At 42.5% G+C, this 14,523-nt stretch overlaps 2 protein-coding genes and 1 pseudogene across 2 annotated transcripts in view; 1 reads left to right on the top strand and 2 right to left on the bottom strand.

Annotated features, from left to right (window-relative positions):
* The window catches only part of ccdc186 (coiled-coil domain-containing protein 186), a 27,844-nt gene extending 26,891 nt beyond the window's left edge, over window positions 1-953 (bottom strand). The window contains exon 1 of the mRNA XM_086196471.1: window positions 644-953. The gene's annotated coding sequence lies outside the window, so the exon portion shown is untranslated. The remainder of the gene's footprint in view (window positions 1-643) is intronic.
* An 830-nt stretch (window positions 954-1,783) lies between these two features.
* Window positions 1,784-14,365, top strand: tdrd1 (tudor domain containing 1). The gene is made up of 25 exons (XM_086195901.1): window positions 1,784-1,940; window positions 2,075-2,112; window positions 2,193-2,253; window positions 2,640-2,754; window positions 5,932-5,998; window positions 6,097-6,177; window positions 6,284-6,463; window positions 6,553-6,696; window positions 6,778-6,943; window positions 7,959-8,042; window positions 8,215-8,391; window positions 8,503-8,610; window positions 8,743-8,913; window positions 9,115-9,387; window positions 9,774-9,893; window positions 10,158-10,265; window positions 10,393-10,560; window positions 10,782-11,111; window positions 11,187-11,303; window positions 11,389-11,508; window positions 12,556-12,723; window positions 12,823-13,227; window positions 13,455-13,520; window positions 13,654-13,697; window positions 13,857-14,365. The coding sequence occupies exons 1-25, from the start codon at window positions 1,814-1,816 to the stop codon at window positions 13,926-13,928; spliced, it is 3,510 nt and encodes a 1,169-aa protein (XP_086052027.1). The 5' UTR covers window positions 1,784-1,813; the 3' UTR covers window positions 13,929-14,365.
* On the bottom strand, window positions 3,534-5,259 carry LOC147239674 (uncharacterized; annotated as a pseudogene).
* Window positions 14,366-14,523: the final 158 nt, after the last annotated feature.

Raw genomic sequence — 14,523 nt, 5'->3', positions numbered from 1 at the left:
TTAACCTATTCTATTAGTTACAATAATACACGACTGTGGTTAGAAATTCAAAGTCTTACTGTAAATGCTCTTGTGCTGAGGAAAATATGCTAAAAATATACCTCAGATCCTTGTTTTGGGCAGTAAAAGCGCAGCAGCTAATACACGTTATCTGTAGATGCTCCTGTGACAGGTGTCATTCTGTTACTGTCAAAATGACTGAATGGAATATATTCGAAAAAGCTTCAGAATGTACGGAAAGGTTAAGCTGTCATGCAGAAAAGCGCAGATTGACTGGCTAATTGTATTAAATGCCCTTTTAACGGCATTTCAGTTCAACCGAACTATGCTGGTGTTAGCATACAAGGTTATTAGCATAACCAGCTTTCGTTACAGTCGTAAGGCGATACGAGAAAGGAAATGTTTAGCCTGACATGCAGGAGATAATACATGCTGCAAATAAAAAAAGGACTGCAATGAATACATATAAAACTTCGACTGACATATCGTAGGGACATTGCTTTCTTTTTCTGGCTAAGCTACTGTTGATAAGAGAGGCGTCAGCTAGCTGTAAGTTGAGTCAGCTAATACCTCAGCTAGGGCAGCTAGCATCTAAGATCGCGGAAAACTACGTAGTCATGAGAACTGTAGTATCTTCACCCACCGAGTGTGAAAATCCCATGTGCAGTTCCATTTGCTCACAACTGGGATACAAATGAACTTTGAGCTTGCTTCCCAGCCAGCTGATCGCCCCAACAAGTCCTTCAGATGTGACACATCAACAAATATGGCCACTGCGGGGGGAAGAGAGTGATCATGTTAGCCAATGGCTGCCCAGAAACGAGAGACGTCCTCTGACGTTTACATCAGGCAGGTGCCTCGATACATTTTTCTAGAAAATTAAATATCATACCAAAATGTACAGTATATATATTTATATACACCACTCTATATTCATCTCCACTGCCACAAAAAAAACTGCTAAAAAAATAAAAATGAAATAATTAAAGGTAAAGTACAATGTGATGCAAAGCCATCAAAATGGCATTCTTGCTTATAAGGGACACTTAAGTAACACTTGGAAAAATAAAATGTCTTTCAGATTCCTTATTTGTAACATTCAGTTCATATTTTATATAATGCTTGGTTTTAAAGTTTAACAGCTTGGTGAAGGGTGATTTCGGTTCAGGATATTTTTTTATTGCAGTTTAAGACAAATGGGATGAATTGAGAAGTCGCTTTTTTAATATAAAAGAAGAGAGGAAAAATCGCACCCGCTGCTAGGAAATCAAATTACAGTATGTACATATTTTAGAAAACAGTCTCTCACTGCCCACCACTGCACTTATTCAAAAGAATCGTGAAATATCAACATAGAACAAAAGTGGACCGTCTTTCGTGGCAGAGCGGGACAGAAATCCTCACGACCTCTTGACGCATACGAAATGAAGCTACTGCGCATGTGCAACACTTTAAACTTCTCAGTCTACACGTGCGCCAGGTAATTATCGGCAACGAAGCGGTGAAATATTTACATATAATAGATAATAGATATATTGTTGTTTATATTGATATTTTCTTGTCTTGTTGACGATTATTTTTGGTGGTTACAGTATTTTTTTCTGTCTCAAATTGATATTTGCTTTCTGGCATTAGCTTGATATTTGCTGACTAATTGCCATTCAGGCTGAGTGCAACGCGCTTTGTCAATCATCATCCGCGGTAAAATTCAGTTCTTTTTCTAAGTCTTAAACAAGACTTGGCATGTCAACGTGTATGTATATATTTCAGCAGTGTAACTGGACACTTTTTGGTGATATTATCAGTTGCCGCCATGAACGAGTCATTTGCTCCCAGCCCAGTGCGGCCCAACTTGCCCTTGCGGAAACCATCATCGAGTCCACTGTCTTGTGCACCGCTACGTCTCAGCGTACCGGCCGCTTTAGGCGGCCACGGAGATGGTAAGGAAGTACCAGGTGGTTCTACAGTGCTAGGCACAGATCTGTCGGTCGTTTATATATTCAAGACAAACAGCAACATTATGGTTTTTATTAGTTAAGTTTGCGACTAAGTGACGTGTCTCTCTTCCTTAAAGGTCCTATAAACTCACCAGTCAGTAAGGATCCTTCCGCTGTATGTATCTTAATATAGTTCTATACTCATTCTTGTATTGGTATTGAATCCTAGCCCTCAGGGTTTTACTGTCCTCACAGGTTATAGGGTCCCCGCCGCCAGCACTGACTGTTTACTTCTGCAACTTCTGTGGTCAGCAAGGTAACATTGTTGCTATTGAAGTCACATTTTATGAATGGCTGATAAGTGACATTTGAAGTATTATGTATCATTGAGCTGTTATTCAGTTCACTCCTTGGGACTAGTTTTTCTCTACCTTGTAATATCGTAGCTCTGTACATTGAATACTAGGTCAGCAGGGAACTTGGTGGTTTGAAGGTGAGCTGTGTGAACAAATGTTTATTAGCATTTCAAAGAGTTGCCATAATGAAACATCACATAATACTATGGTAACGAAATTCCAAGCAATTCATTTCAATTTTTGTTGTTGATTGTGTCAGTATGTTCACGTGCAGCTGACACACAGTCTCTTGTTGTGTTGTAATCAACTTCAGTGTAGTTTCTAATTTACAGTCTTAACTTGACAGGGAATTTTCGGTGCAAGCGCTGCAAGACGACTCCTTACTGCTCTGTTGTGTGCCAGACAGAAGACTGGATGGCCCATAGACATATGTGCAAGTCTGTTGAACCGGACCCTGTAAAGTAAGATGGTTCAACCCTGAATGCATTTCCAGTTTCCATCAATCCTTTGCAATGCAAAATATATTTATAGAAACTCAATTATTGACTTCAGCTGTGAATGCACGGTAAAATTATAAATATATTAAGACAGTGATTTGCTAGCCTACAGGGTAGTCCTCATAAAATGCTAAATAAGTAATATGAACTTTTTCCTAGTGCTCTCAAGAGATTAAAAAAATTTGACATTAATTATGATCTGTAATTAATTGATGTCATTAATCTTCTTCATTAATCTCACCTAAAAATTGCTGAGAAAAGCCCTCAACTTGAGGGATTTTCAGTTGAATTCATTACATTATCGTGGCAGATCAAAAGATTGATATATAACAAAGTGGTTTTATAGTCATTATTGTTTTTAACAGACTTGAACAGATGCAGTCTTTCCTGCAAACCTTCAGTTTCCAGTTACCAGGGGGCAAAATATTGCTGTGTCCTTTTGTCAATCTCCAAATAGTTAAGGCTGTTGTTGAACACATCTTGTTTTTCTGAGAATGCTTCAGAATGTAAAAAATAAAATGAAACTTCAGGTCTATATAATGTGCTGTAAGTTAACACATCAAAAAACAGTAAGAACACTTTTTTCTAAACCATAAAAGTATTGAACACTGAGCTTGTTGCGTTTCCTCTGCTTCAGGTAATATAAAATAAATAAAATGGCCATCAATCACAGTGCTGAAAGTTAGCGCATAAAAAAAAATAACAGTGTGCATCATCACAAAAAGAAGTGCTGAATTGACATCAAACAATCACTTTGAGTAGGCTCCAGCTATGCTTACCTCATGCCTCTTATTTCTTCTTCAGCAAGTTACTGCAACGGACCAGCTTGGTCACATTTTCTGGGACCAAGGCTACCCTTTTCTTTTGCACTATGTGGCCTGTGAGGCTAAACAGTCTCTAACAAGGTATGGAGGTTGCCGGGGAGACCAGATACTTGCGTGCCAGGGCTGACAGCTTTTCATAGGCTCCTGAGTGAGCATACCACCTCTGCTGGGGACAGTCATCAATACTGATGCTGGGCTGTAGCAGTAGAGCGCTCTTCCTCTTCTTCTAAGCGGGTTCATCATCCTCTGTGGAGGGCTGCTCTGCTGCTTGGAGCATTCTCTCCAGACAGGTCCACACCTTAATGAATGGATTCACGGGTGGATGAATGAATGGATAGATGGATGGATGGATGAATGAATGAATGACTGTCATTAACTGCAGTAGGCCTAAATTGGACTCATTTGTCCAGCTTATCCTTATAGTCTTTACCTGTTCTCTCTTTTCACTTGGAAGACATTTCAAATCCTTGAAATGTGGATCCAGAGCTGTGGCTACCTGGAACCATGTCTCATTGGCATCAGCTCTCCGTACTGCCAGGTCCCTCTGGAAGGCATTCTTGAACTTCACCATGTAGGCTAGATCCTGGATCATCATCAGTGATGTCCATGACATGGTCCAGATGGTGAAAAGTAGGCAACACTGCAGAGCAGGAGACTTTGCCCTTACCACCCAGCAGTTCAGTCACATACGTGCAGAGGTGGATAAATTAGCAAAATAAACTTTGCTGGATATTTAAAGTGTAACTGATTTCAAATTTAATTGCCCTTAAAGGTAAGTAACTACCTAATGTTAATTCGTTTTTGGATTACTCATGTGAAAGGAGTTTGTGTCATTAAAATGGACAGGTGTTTATTTGGGCTTACCTGCATGATTCAAGTAAGACCTTCAGCCTCTGCAGTGTCCCCCACTCAGCTTCCGTTGGCATGACCAGTCTGTGGTTGTTGTGTTGGTCCGATGTAGCTTGGACAGGCCTTGGTTATGTAGGAGGCTTGAGATCATTGCGAGTGTTGAATTCCACCTGGTCTGTGTATCTTATTTAATTTGCTCGCTCTTTTGTCCAAGTGCTACTTTGTTGCTTGTTAAGTTCTGTGTTACTTGCAGGGCTTTGTTTGAAATGGCCAACAATCTTGCAGCACTATGCAAGTACACCGATAAACCCACTGCCATCAAGGCAGACCGTGATGTTGTGAGTATTGCAGGTAATGTGCTCGTATGGAAGGGCTCTCCTAGCAGCCAGCATATTTGCTGTGCTGTCTGTGCCGATGATGGTTATCTTGTTTCAATTTCCCAGTCATTTGCCACCTTGAGGAAGTGTACGGCACATTTATCAGCAAAGTGCCGGGTGTCTGTTTTCATGACGGTCAGTGCAGTTGAGCTTCGACTCACCATCAGTAAAGTGTCCAGTCACCCCCAAATAGCTGTGGTTGCCACCTGAGGTCTTGTAATCTTGGTTATAGGAACACAGTTGGGCAAATCCTCCAGCAAAATCTCAAGTTTGTTTTTCTTTTTGTCGTTGTACATCTTGCTGATTTTGGTCATCACTGTAGTCCTGCGCGGTGGCTTATCTGATGGGTCATTGGACACAGTTTGCAACACCTCTGTTAACCCCTCGTCTTCCACTGTGGTTATCGGCCTGCACTTCATCGCTATCAACTTGGCAAGAATGTTGGTGAACTTGTCGGTCGCAGACTTGCTCATACACAGGGTGTTCTCCTCAAGTGTAGTTTGGCGAGTAGTTTTGCCATGTCTTGCTAAATTGCTAACATCTTTGCCGCTAATGTTAGCTGTGGCTGCACTCGTGAGTGTGTGCTTTGCGTCGATGTGGTAGGCTAAACTTGAACTGCTTCTGTGGTAAGCAAATTCCCTCATACAAAGAAAGCGTATCACTGTACCTTTATCAATGGCGCCGTTAGGGCATTTCTGAAATGTAAATTTCCTTTCATTGGACCAACCACTCTCACATGCTCCTTCATTTTCACACTTCCTCTCCGCTTCTCACCGCTCCTCACCTTGCCCTCCCAACTACAATGTGAGTCTCTCAGCTTGTGCTCAAAAGCCCAAACACAATGACAGCCAATCAGTGTCCACTTCAGGGTGTGACTGGCCATTGTTTTCCCCTAACTCAAGCACAAGAAGCCCCATGCCTACAAATGGATTTTTTTAAAAAGACAACTCGTATATAGAAACGGTAAAATAAAAATAATTAATTTTGAATTAACTTAATCCAAAAAAACATAATACCCTAAATATGACTGTAATTAATTAATTGCAATTAACGCGATAATTTGAGACCCCTACTATTTCCTCAATCCACAGCGAGACGCCAAAGAAAGCCACTTCTTCCCCAGTGATGAAAGTCAAAGCCAGCCCATTGGAGCTGAAGGTATGTGCATTACTGAAATAATCTTCAAACATAGTGAACACTTGGAGCTCTCGGAAGAGTGAAAATGGTGGTGATTGTTTTATATTCGTTTATTGAAGCCTGCTCAATCATCCACCTCCCAGAGAATCCTTTTGAAGGACTTGCAAATGACTAAGATTGCCAAGTGGGCGGATTTCCAGGTACAACACAGCAACTCACCTTGATGAATTTGGAGTTTTTGCCGTTTTTTTTTTTAAAGAGATTGCTTCTGTAGCAGTGTTCAGTATCTCTTGTAATTGTTCTTAGGCATCAGTTGTAGAATTCTACAACCCCAGTAGGTTTTTCCTCCTGGCCCAAAACCCCGAGGTGCTTGAATCTCTGCAGAGCATCAGCGCTGAGCTTCAGAAGACCTACAATAATGCTTCGGGAGTGACCTATGTGCCCTGTGTAGGGGAGGTTTGCGCCGTACAGTTCTCATTAGATCTGGTGAGCAAACCCTTTTGAGCTATGCATCAAGAGACACAAGTTAGTCTGCACACTATGTCATATGTTGGACCTTTGCCTCTGTTTTGTAGAACTGGTACAGAGGCCTGATCCAGAATGTTGGTGCTAACCAGAAGACGGCTAATGTCCTTTACATTGACTTTGGCAACCAGGAAGAGGCTCCTGTGGAGAGGATCAGACCCCTGGCTGCAAATATTCCATCTTTTTGTCCTTGTGTGAGTGCACATTCAACAGTCTGACACAGTCTGACTGCCAGCAAACGTGATGACACGTGTTCGTTTAACTGTCCCCTCAAGGCAATGGAGTGCCGTGTTGCCGGGGTGAGGCCAGTGGCTGGCGACTGGTCGGGCGAGTGTGATATTGCCATGAGACGGCTACTGGTTGGCAAGACTGTGACTGTTAGGCTGCTGGAAATGACAAAGAACAGCCACACCTATGCTGTGGATATCCTGCTCTCCATGGGTAGGTTCCAAAGAGTTGGAATGGCTGAAATTTTGATGGCTTGAGCCTTTGCCTACCAAAGCATTTTCTTTTATGATGCTAGTATGTATTTTTGATTGTTTGGAAATGCAAGTGCCACATTTTTTTATTTTTAAGTATTGTGAACTGATGTTTTAATCCAAATTGATCAGCCAAACTGAAGCTGTAATTCAGTTGCTTCATGTTTGTCTAGATGTTTTTTAGAAGAATCTTGCTTGATCATCTATAACGGCTAATGGTTTAGTTCAAAAAGTATATTCTAATTCAGTTTTACATTGTATTTGCATTTATTTGCAGGCTTTACAAGAACAGCTTCATCTTAATTTTTTAAGGATGTTTATTTATTTTGGTCTAAGATTTCATGTACACACAAAATCTCTACAAATGAGATTCAACTTTTTTCCCATTGTCCCGTATTAAATACAAAAAAAATTTGAATTCATTATTTTGAATTGCAAATTATATCAAACCTGCATCCAGCAACTGAGATGGTGTGGTAGTGTATCACCATAGCTCTAGTTATTACACTATACACCAGAACAGTGAAAAGATGTCACACTCTTCTCCACCCTTTTTTTTTCCCCCCAGTCACAGTGGGGTAGGGGTGGGCCCATCCATCACATCCTACATGTACAGGTGCTGACTGACAACACTGGAGGAACTCTTGAATCAGACTACGGTGTTTCTTTAATCTGCAAATGTTATGAATTCGTACAGGCTGTTTGTCTGTCTTCTCTCCCTCTGTTCAGTCATTACTCAAGAGAGAGGCCACAGCAAGAACTCTTCCTTGTTCCAACTCTTCTGCTGAGATTTCGTATCACAGCAACCAAAGCAACTCAGCTGAAACAAAGCTGCACCGCTTTAGCACTCCCGCATAGACGTTTTCAGCTGGGAAGAGATGCTCTGGTGGACACAGCCTCTTTGTGGCAGCATGCACAGTGAAAGTATTTTAACAAGTTCAACCCCCTAAGTGGATAACTTTCTTGTGTTTCTTTAGGAAATCATCTGAGTGCTTTCCTCATAGAACATGGTTATGCACAAGCGGAAGTCATCAATGTTGCACCAACTGAGCAAGAAATAAGTAAGGCAGAGGGTTTCTATACATGTGAATATCTTTGGAGCTGTAGAAAGCACCTTCTGTATTTGTTGCCATCTCATTTTTGTCAATGCTTGTGAAGAAAAACTGAAAATACAAGTAGCACTTGAGCCCCAAGTGAGATGAGAAGAGTTTGTGTCCTTTTTGGCTCCCTCAGACGCTATGGTCAGCACATCCTTAGAAAACTTCAAGCGTCACTCCAATGGTAAGGATGACAACACCTGGGCTCAGCCGCCAGAGCCGCTGACACAGGCATTGGGCGACTCCTTCCCTGTCGTGGTCACCCACTTCCAGTCACCCACCGATATCATTGTACAGAAAGTAGATAATGCTGGTAAGTAGCGTTTGTGACACAAAACCTGTGGACAGATCGATTGTTCATTGTTTCTCATTAGAATATCAGTTGATCGACAATCAACGTAAAAGATCTCATTTTGACTGACAGGAGTGATTCAGAAGTTGCAGCTAGAACTGAGGGAACACTGCAGTCAAGGTCCAGCCCCCAAGAACTTCCGACCAGCTCCTGGCACTGTTTGCTGTGCCCAGTTCTCAGGTACAAAAGACTGAAACCACATATATAAACTATTTGCTAAAACACAAGTGGTGCGCTTCTTTTTTTAGTTTAGAGTTTGTATTGCAGATGTGTTCGTGAATCTATCTTCTGGTGGGTGTGTTTTTCTTCCAGAGGACAAGCAGTGGTACCGAGCTAAAGTACTGGCTTATTCAGCGGATCAGCGGGTCTGTGTGGGTTATCTGGACTTTGGCAACTCAGAGGAGGTGGATCTGGGTGACTTGCTGCCCATCAGCACATCACTATTGGCACTGCCCATGCAGGCTGTTCCTTGTGGGCTAGCAGGTAAACTTTCACTTTACAGCACACTCAAATTATGAGAACATTGCTGTCGTATGTGTCGCGGCTGTATGTGTTTGCTTTCAGCACATACATTGATTTGCTCTTTATTAAAAAGGCCGTATCTGTGAAGTTTTTTGTTTGTTTGTTTTAAACTCACATCTCTATGCCTTTCCATCAAGTTATCAGTCATTATGATCCCTCCAGGGGTTAATCCTGTTGGAGAGAGCTGGTCAGAGGAGTGCCTACAGGCTCTGCAGCGAAGGGTATCCAACAGAATACTACATGCTCTGATCCAGGGAGCACATGATGGAAAGGCCTTGGTGATCATGACTGATGAGGCCAGTGACCCTCAGGCCAATATAGCCGAGCTGCTGATCTCTGCCGGCTATGCTGTTCCTGCTCCTTTTCCTTCTTCTGTTAACACCAGTGGCGATCAGCAGGTTGAGCTGACATCTACGGTTACTGCAGAACCACAAGGTGGGACATCAAGAAACAAGAGTCTTTAATGTTATTACATGAGAACATAACAAAAATTTGCAGACTCCTGGCTTAAAAGACACATATGAAGAAAACAGACATGTCATGAAGAAAATCTCATATTTATATTTGAAAGGTTGCAGACAACCTCTGAAGTCTCGACTTGGCACAGTGTTCAGGTACTATACTGGTAAAAGTTGAATTTCATTAATACTTAACATGAACAAGTTGGAGATATAAAAAAATTGATTCTCTAATGAAAGAAGCGTGTGAAGTTTTTATTTTTATTTAACATCAATAAATCGCTACACCAACCATATTAGGTTACATTTTTATGGGGATAGATTGAGATGTATCGATGTGATGGATTTTTGTGTATCCTCAAGTCAATGAGCCTCTGGTGTGGTCTTCTGCTGAGCTTCCCATTGATGGCCATATGGTGTCACTGCTCGCCAGTGTTGTGGTGAGCCCTGGAGAGTTTTTCTGCCGCATTGACTGCTCCAAAGGTATGTTGTCTTCATTCAAGAGAGCCACTGTTAATGTTTTTTGGACAAGAAAATTTTTACCAACCTTGCAAAAATGTTATATTAAAGAATGATTGTGGCCTTTGGTGCTGGAAATTTTTAAAATTTCATTCCATCTTAGCTCACCCAGAATAATGCAAAAAACAAAGAAAATCTAGTATCCAAATACTAGCTTCTATGATTTGTTTCCTTAGCTCTTTCCAAATCAGCAATTAGTGTTCTTTGTTGGCATGTGTTTCTTGTCAGACTATCAACAGCTGATGGAACTGGGGGCTGAACTCAAGCTGCACTGTCAGGCAGATTCATCAGCTTTCGTGGCCAAAGTGGGAGAACCCTGTTGTGCTGTGTTTCCTGGTGAGATTATCGTCTTGATTACTGGGTTTTATCAGTGCTGCTGTTAATCAGTTTCACTGTATGAATGTTATTTGAGATAATTTTTGGAAAAGCCTGAATAATGCAGGTGTGTGTGTGTTCTCCTCAGGTAATGGAACCTGGTGTCGTGCAATGGTTCAAGAGCAGTCTGAAAACATAGTGGCAGTGAATTTTGTGGACTATGGCTACAGCATCAGAGTGGATAAAAGCCATCTCAGATCTATAACGCCCCAACTTCTGAAACTACCCTTTCAGGCCATTCGCTGCTGGCTCACCGGTGAGTGTGTGTGGGTGTGAGAGTGAAGTTGCAGAACTTCAGCATGAAGTACTTGAGAGTTTTCTCCTTGTGAATATTGGACAATATTTTCTGCAAATGAGTTACTTTTCCCGGAGAGTCTCATTCGTCAACTATTGGCAGAGATTGCAAATGTAGTATTAAAGTCCTTCTGAGGTCAAATTGTGGTCACAGCCTTTCATGGTGTGTGTGTTTGGTTTCAGGTGTGGAGCCCCTGGGCTCAGAGTGGAGCAGCGAAGCTCTTCTGTGGTTCCAGACTCTGGTGGAGGGCCAGCCGCTCTCAGCACGAGTCCACTCCATCACTGAACAAGGCTACGGTGTCGAGCTCGAGAGCAGAGGCCAGAATGTGGCTGGCTCTCTCATTTCTGAGCATCTAGCCAAAGTTGCTGGAGAAACTCTGACAGAAACACATGCAAGCACCACCTCCAAGGACAAATGCCAAGAGAGCAAGCTTGGCCAAATGCAGTTTCAAGCCACTTGCCAGACAGGCACTTCCGACGAGAAAGTGGCTATGGAGCTAACTGCAGCATCAGGTCAGCATCATCAAGATAAAATGTATTCGTTGATAATTTGAGATCCTGACTGACATGTTGTAATCTCGCTTTCAGCCCCATCTTTTCCAGTGGACTGGAAGACAGTGGAGCTCCCCATCAAAGAGACCTTTCAACCTTTCATTGCTGCTGTTATCAGTCCGTCCCTCTTCTTCCTGCTTGATCCCAACCAGGGTAGAACACACGCTGATTTCTGTCTCCACAAGATTATCCATTAAAGGTAAATGTCTGCTGTTGTAATCACTGTGTTGCTTTGTAGTGGATCAACAGAAGCTTCAGGAGGTGAAGATGGAGTTGGCTGTCCACTGCAGCAACAATCAGCCCTCTCTGTCCTCCGCTGGCCTGGCTCCAGGCGCTGCCTGTTGCGCCCAGTTCTCTGGTGAGGAACATCTCTATTATTCATTAAAAATCAGTGATTTTTAACTCAGAATGTTCTTCGTGCAATGCTTGCCTGCAAAGTTCACCAATAATCATCTGTCTTTGTTTTCATTCAAAACATTTGTTGAAGCCAAATCTTGAAGTTGTCTGAGAGACCTTTAAGGTGCTGAGCAGTCACCAATAACAGAGCAGAGCATCGCAGAGAACTTGTGGATCTATCCAAAATTTAACTGATAGTTTTTGTTTTAGTTACAGTATTTTAACCAATCATAACTTGCACAGATTCTCTTGCCATACAAACACTGAAGCCTTATCTCCAGTTACCTGAAACTCTTAAACAACGTCAGACGTAAACACCAAACCTTTCCCACTGAGGTGTGTTTTCACATCAGTGTTTGAGGGAACTGGATTCAGTCTCCTCAGGAACATCAGCTGGGGAAAACCCCACAAACCGTTTCATGATTACAGACCAGCTGATCCGTCCGTGAGCCGATTCTCTCATCGATCTCATTCTTCTATCCAGCTTTTTGGTTTGCCGGCTGCTCTTGAGACCCCACCTGCAGTTGTTGCTCCTGCAGGCCCTAAGCTGGTAATTTAGTGTCTGCTTGTGGTTGTAATTACATAGCGTGTGTGCAGCGGAGCGCAGGAGCCGGCTCGTCTTTAAACACAGTATACAAGGAGGGAGACTATAGCCTAGCATACATTCCGCTGCCCGGCTAACAACAGGGTCTGGTTTAATGGAGTTTTAAGTGCAGTTGGCAGGTTCTTGGTAAAGATTTATCTAGGATACTTCTCAAGGTAGAATGTATCTCTTAAAGGCTGAGTGCAAGGCTTTTTGTGTGCCATAGCTCTAATATTGGTACCATCAGCATTTTTGACTGTTACGGGAAAAATAAAGGTGGAAAATAAAAATTCACCTCGATATCCACGAGAACACACCTTTGGACTTGTTCTCTGAAAAGGCAAGGAAGTTTTTTGGATAGACCAGAAGATAAGGGAAGCCTGTTTAATGTCCATAAAGTTCTGAAATAGCACATTATTTTTCCAGCTGATAATAACTGGTACCGGGCAGTGGTTCTGGAAGTCCGCGAAAGTGAGGCGAGGGTCATCTATGCTGACTATGGAAACACCGAGACGGTGCCAATCTCACGGATTTTACCCATCCCCCCAAACCTGCTTCAGGTCCCTTTTCTCATCAGCCGCTGCAGCCTCGCTGGTAAGCTGCCGTTCTTCCTCTAATTATTCCAAACATAACTCACCAACATTTGTTTTTTCAGTCTGCAGCGTGTCTTACATCTGTCTCCTCTGCTCTCAGGTAAGGAGCACTTTCCCACTGAGTGGCCAGTGCAAGTGCAGCAGCTGTTTCAAAGCTTGGAGCTGAACAGAGTCGTCGGCACTGTCCAGTCTTTCGACGGCTCCGCCAACATCCTCTCCCTCACTCTGCTTCCTCAGCAGGGCGGGGGGGGGCTCACCACCCTCATCCTGGATGCACTGCAGGCCCAGTCCATGAGTAACACTTGCCCCTCTGCTAAGATGACGCCTGACCACGCTGACAATAGCACATCCTCTACCAGCACTACAGCTGCCCCGGAATGCCCCCAGCCACCATCAACACCTGCAAACCGGAAGAGTCAGGAAAATCCAGCTGCAACCATTATACCCCCAGAGCCAACACCCCAGACCCCCCAGGAGAGGACAAACACTCCTGAGTCTCTGAACAGTGGGTCATTACAGACTTAAGTTGAAGTTGTTGGCATTGTCTGTAGGATGCTAATTTGCATGGGACAAGAACATTCTGATGTCAGGCCAGGCTTAGCTGAGTTTGACTTACAAGAGGAACAGCTGCAAAATCTTAAAATATCACTTTTAGGTATTGAGTTTGATTGTGAGTGATACAGAGAAGTCAAATCATATTACTCTTGTGAAAAATGTTTTCTTTTTCCTCAGGTGATCCAGTACAGAGGATAATTGCGCAAATGGAGCCGCCGTGCATCTTAAATCCAACAGCTAATGGTGCGTATGTTAGAAGATCGTTGCCATTGACTCCCTCGCCTGTCATCAGCTTATGATCCTGTCCTTCTGCTTGTCATAATATTTCAAGTTTTTGACTTGAAGGACCTCTTACCGTCACTTTGCTCTCGTCCAGATCCCCAGAGCTCCAGATGCTGCTGCCTGAGCCTCAAGACAAAGGTATGAGTTTGAATCTTTGTGCTGCCATTTTCTTTTTTGTTTGCACTTCTATGTACTGCTTTATTTAATGTTTTTATTTTTTAAATTTTAGGTAATGAAACCTACTCAAAATTTTAAATTAAAAAATGCAGATGTGTAACTAATTTTCCTATTCATCAGATTGACCACCTGGAAGAGTTGATGCAGCTGCAGCTTTCCCTCATCAATCAGTTTGTTGGACAGAAATCTTAATATTCTCAATAAGTCAGTGATAACTTTGCCCGTTCCCTTAGAAGGCTGTTCTATATTTCCAAGGCGCCTCCTGACCCGCCAACATTTTGAGGTTTGCATTTCCTCTCTATGTTCAAATAGTTTTCATATGACTATGGATTTTTTGTTGTTGTTTTGTTGTGGCGATTACAGATAATGCACTCTGTAATGGGCTTTTTTAAGTTTTTAATCTGAAGTAAGTTTTCTTTCAAGTTGTAATATCCAGTTGTTTTCAAGAACAAAAGCACTCATTCTGAGGTGTTCATTGTCAAGTGTTCCCAAGTGTGTGTATTGCAGGTGTGTGTGTTGCTCTGCCAGCGGTTCTTCATTCAGTCCTCATCGAACTGATTTGTTTTTGACATGTTTCAGTTTTTATATAAAGGTTCTGTGACACAAAGATGCCAACATGAAGTCGACTTTTACTAAGCAGGACGCAAACATCCTCTTCGAGACGCGTGACAATAACAGCAACTCGTCCCTACTGCAGTTATCTGCTGAAGGCTCTTTGCTCACCATCTGAGAGGAAACTAGTAAATGTGATTAACTGACCTCTCCAGATGCCCAGTTGCACCCTCAT

This window comes from Aulostomus chinensis, chromosome 23 (assembly GCF_037954235.1).
Source record: "Aulostomus chinensis isolate RoL2024-O1b breed Wild chromosome 23, RoL_Achi_v1.0, whole genome shotgun sequence".
In the NCBI taxonomy this organism is placed as follows: Eukaryota; Metazoa; Chordata; class Actinopteri; order Syngnathiformes; family Aulostomidae; genus Aulostomus; species Aulostomus chinensis.
The sequence above is the reverse complement of the archived record's forward strand: the minus strand, read 5'-3'. Positions and strand labels throughout refer to the sequence as shown.

Bases quoted from the DNA above. Each gene is read 5' to 3' on its own strand.
- tdrd1 (XM_086195901.1), top strand. From the start codon at position 1,814: ATGAACGAGTCATTTGCTCCCAGCCCAGTGCGGCCCAACTTGCCCTTG. The intron at 11,509-12,555 runs GTGAGGAACATC...TTATTTTTCCAG, and splicing joins CTGTTGCGCCCAGTTCTCTG to CTGATAATAACTGGTACCGG. The intron at 13,698-13,856 runs GTATGAGTTTGA...CCTATTCATCAG, and splicing joins GCCTGAGCCTCAAGACAAAG to ATTGACCACCTGGAAGAGTT.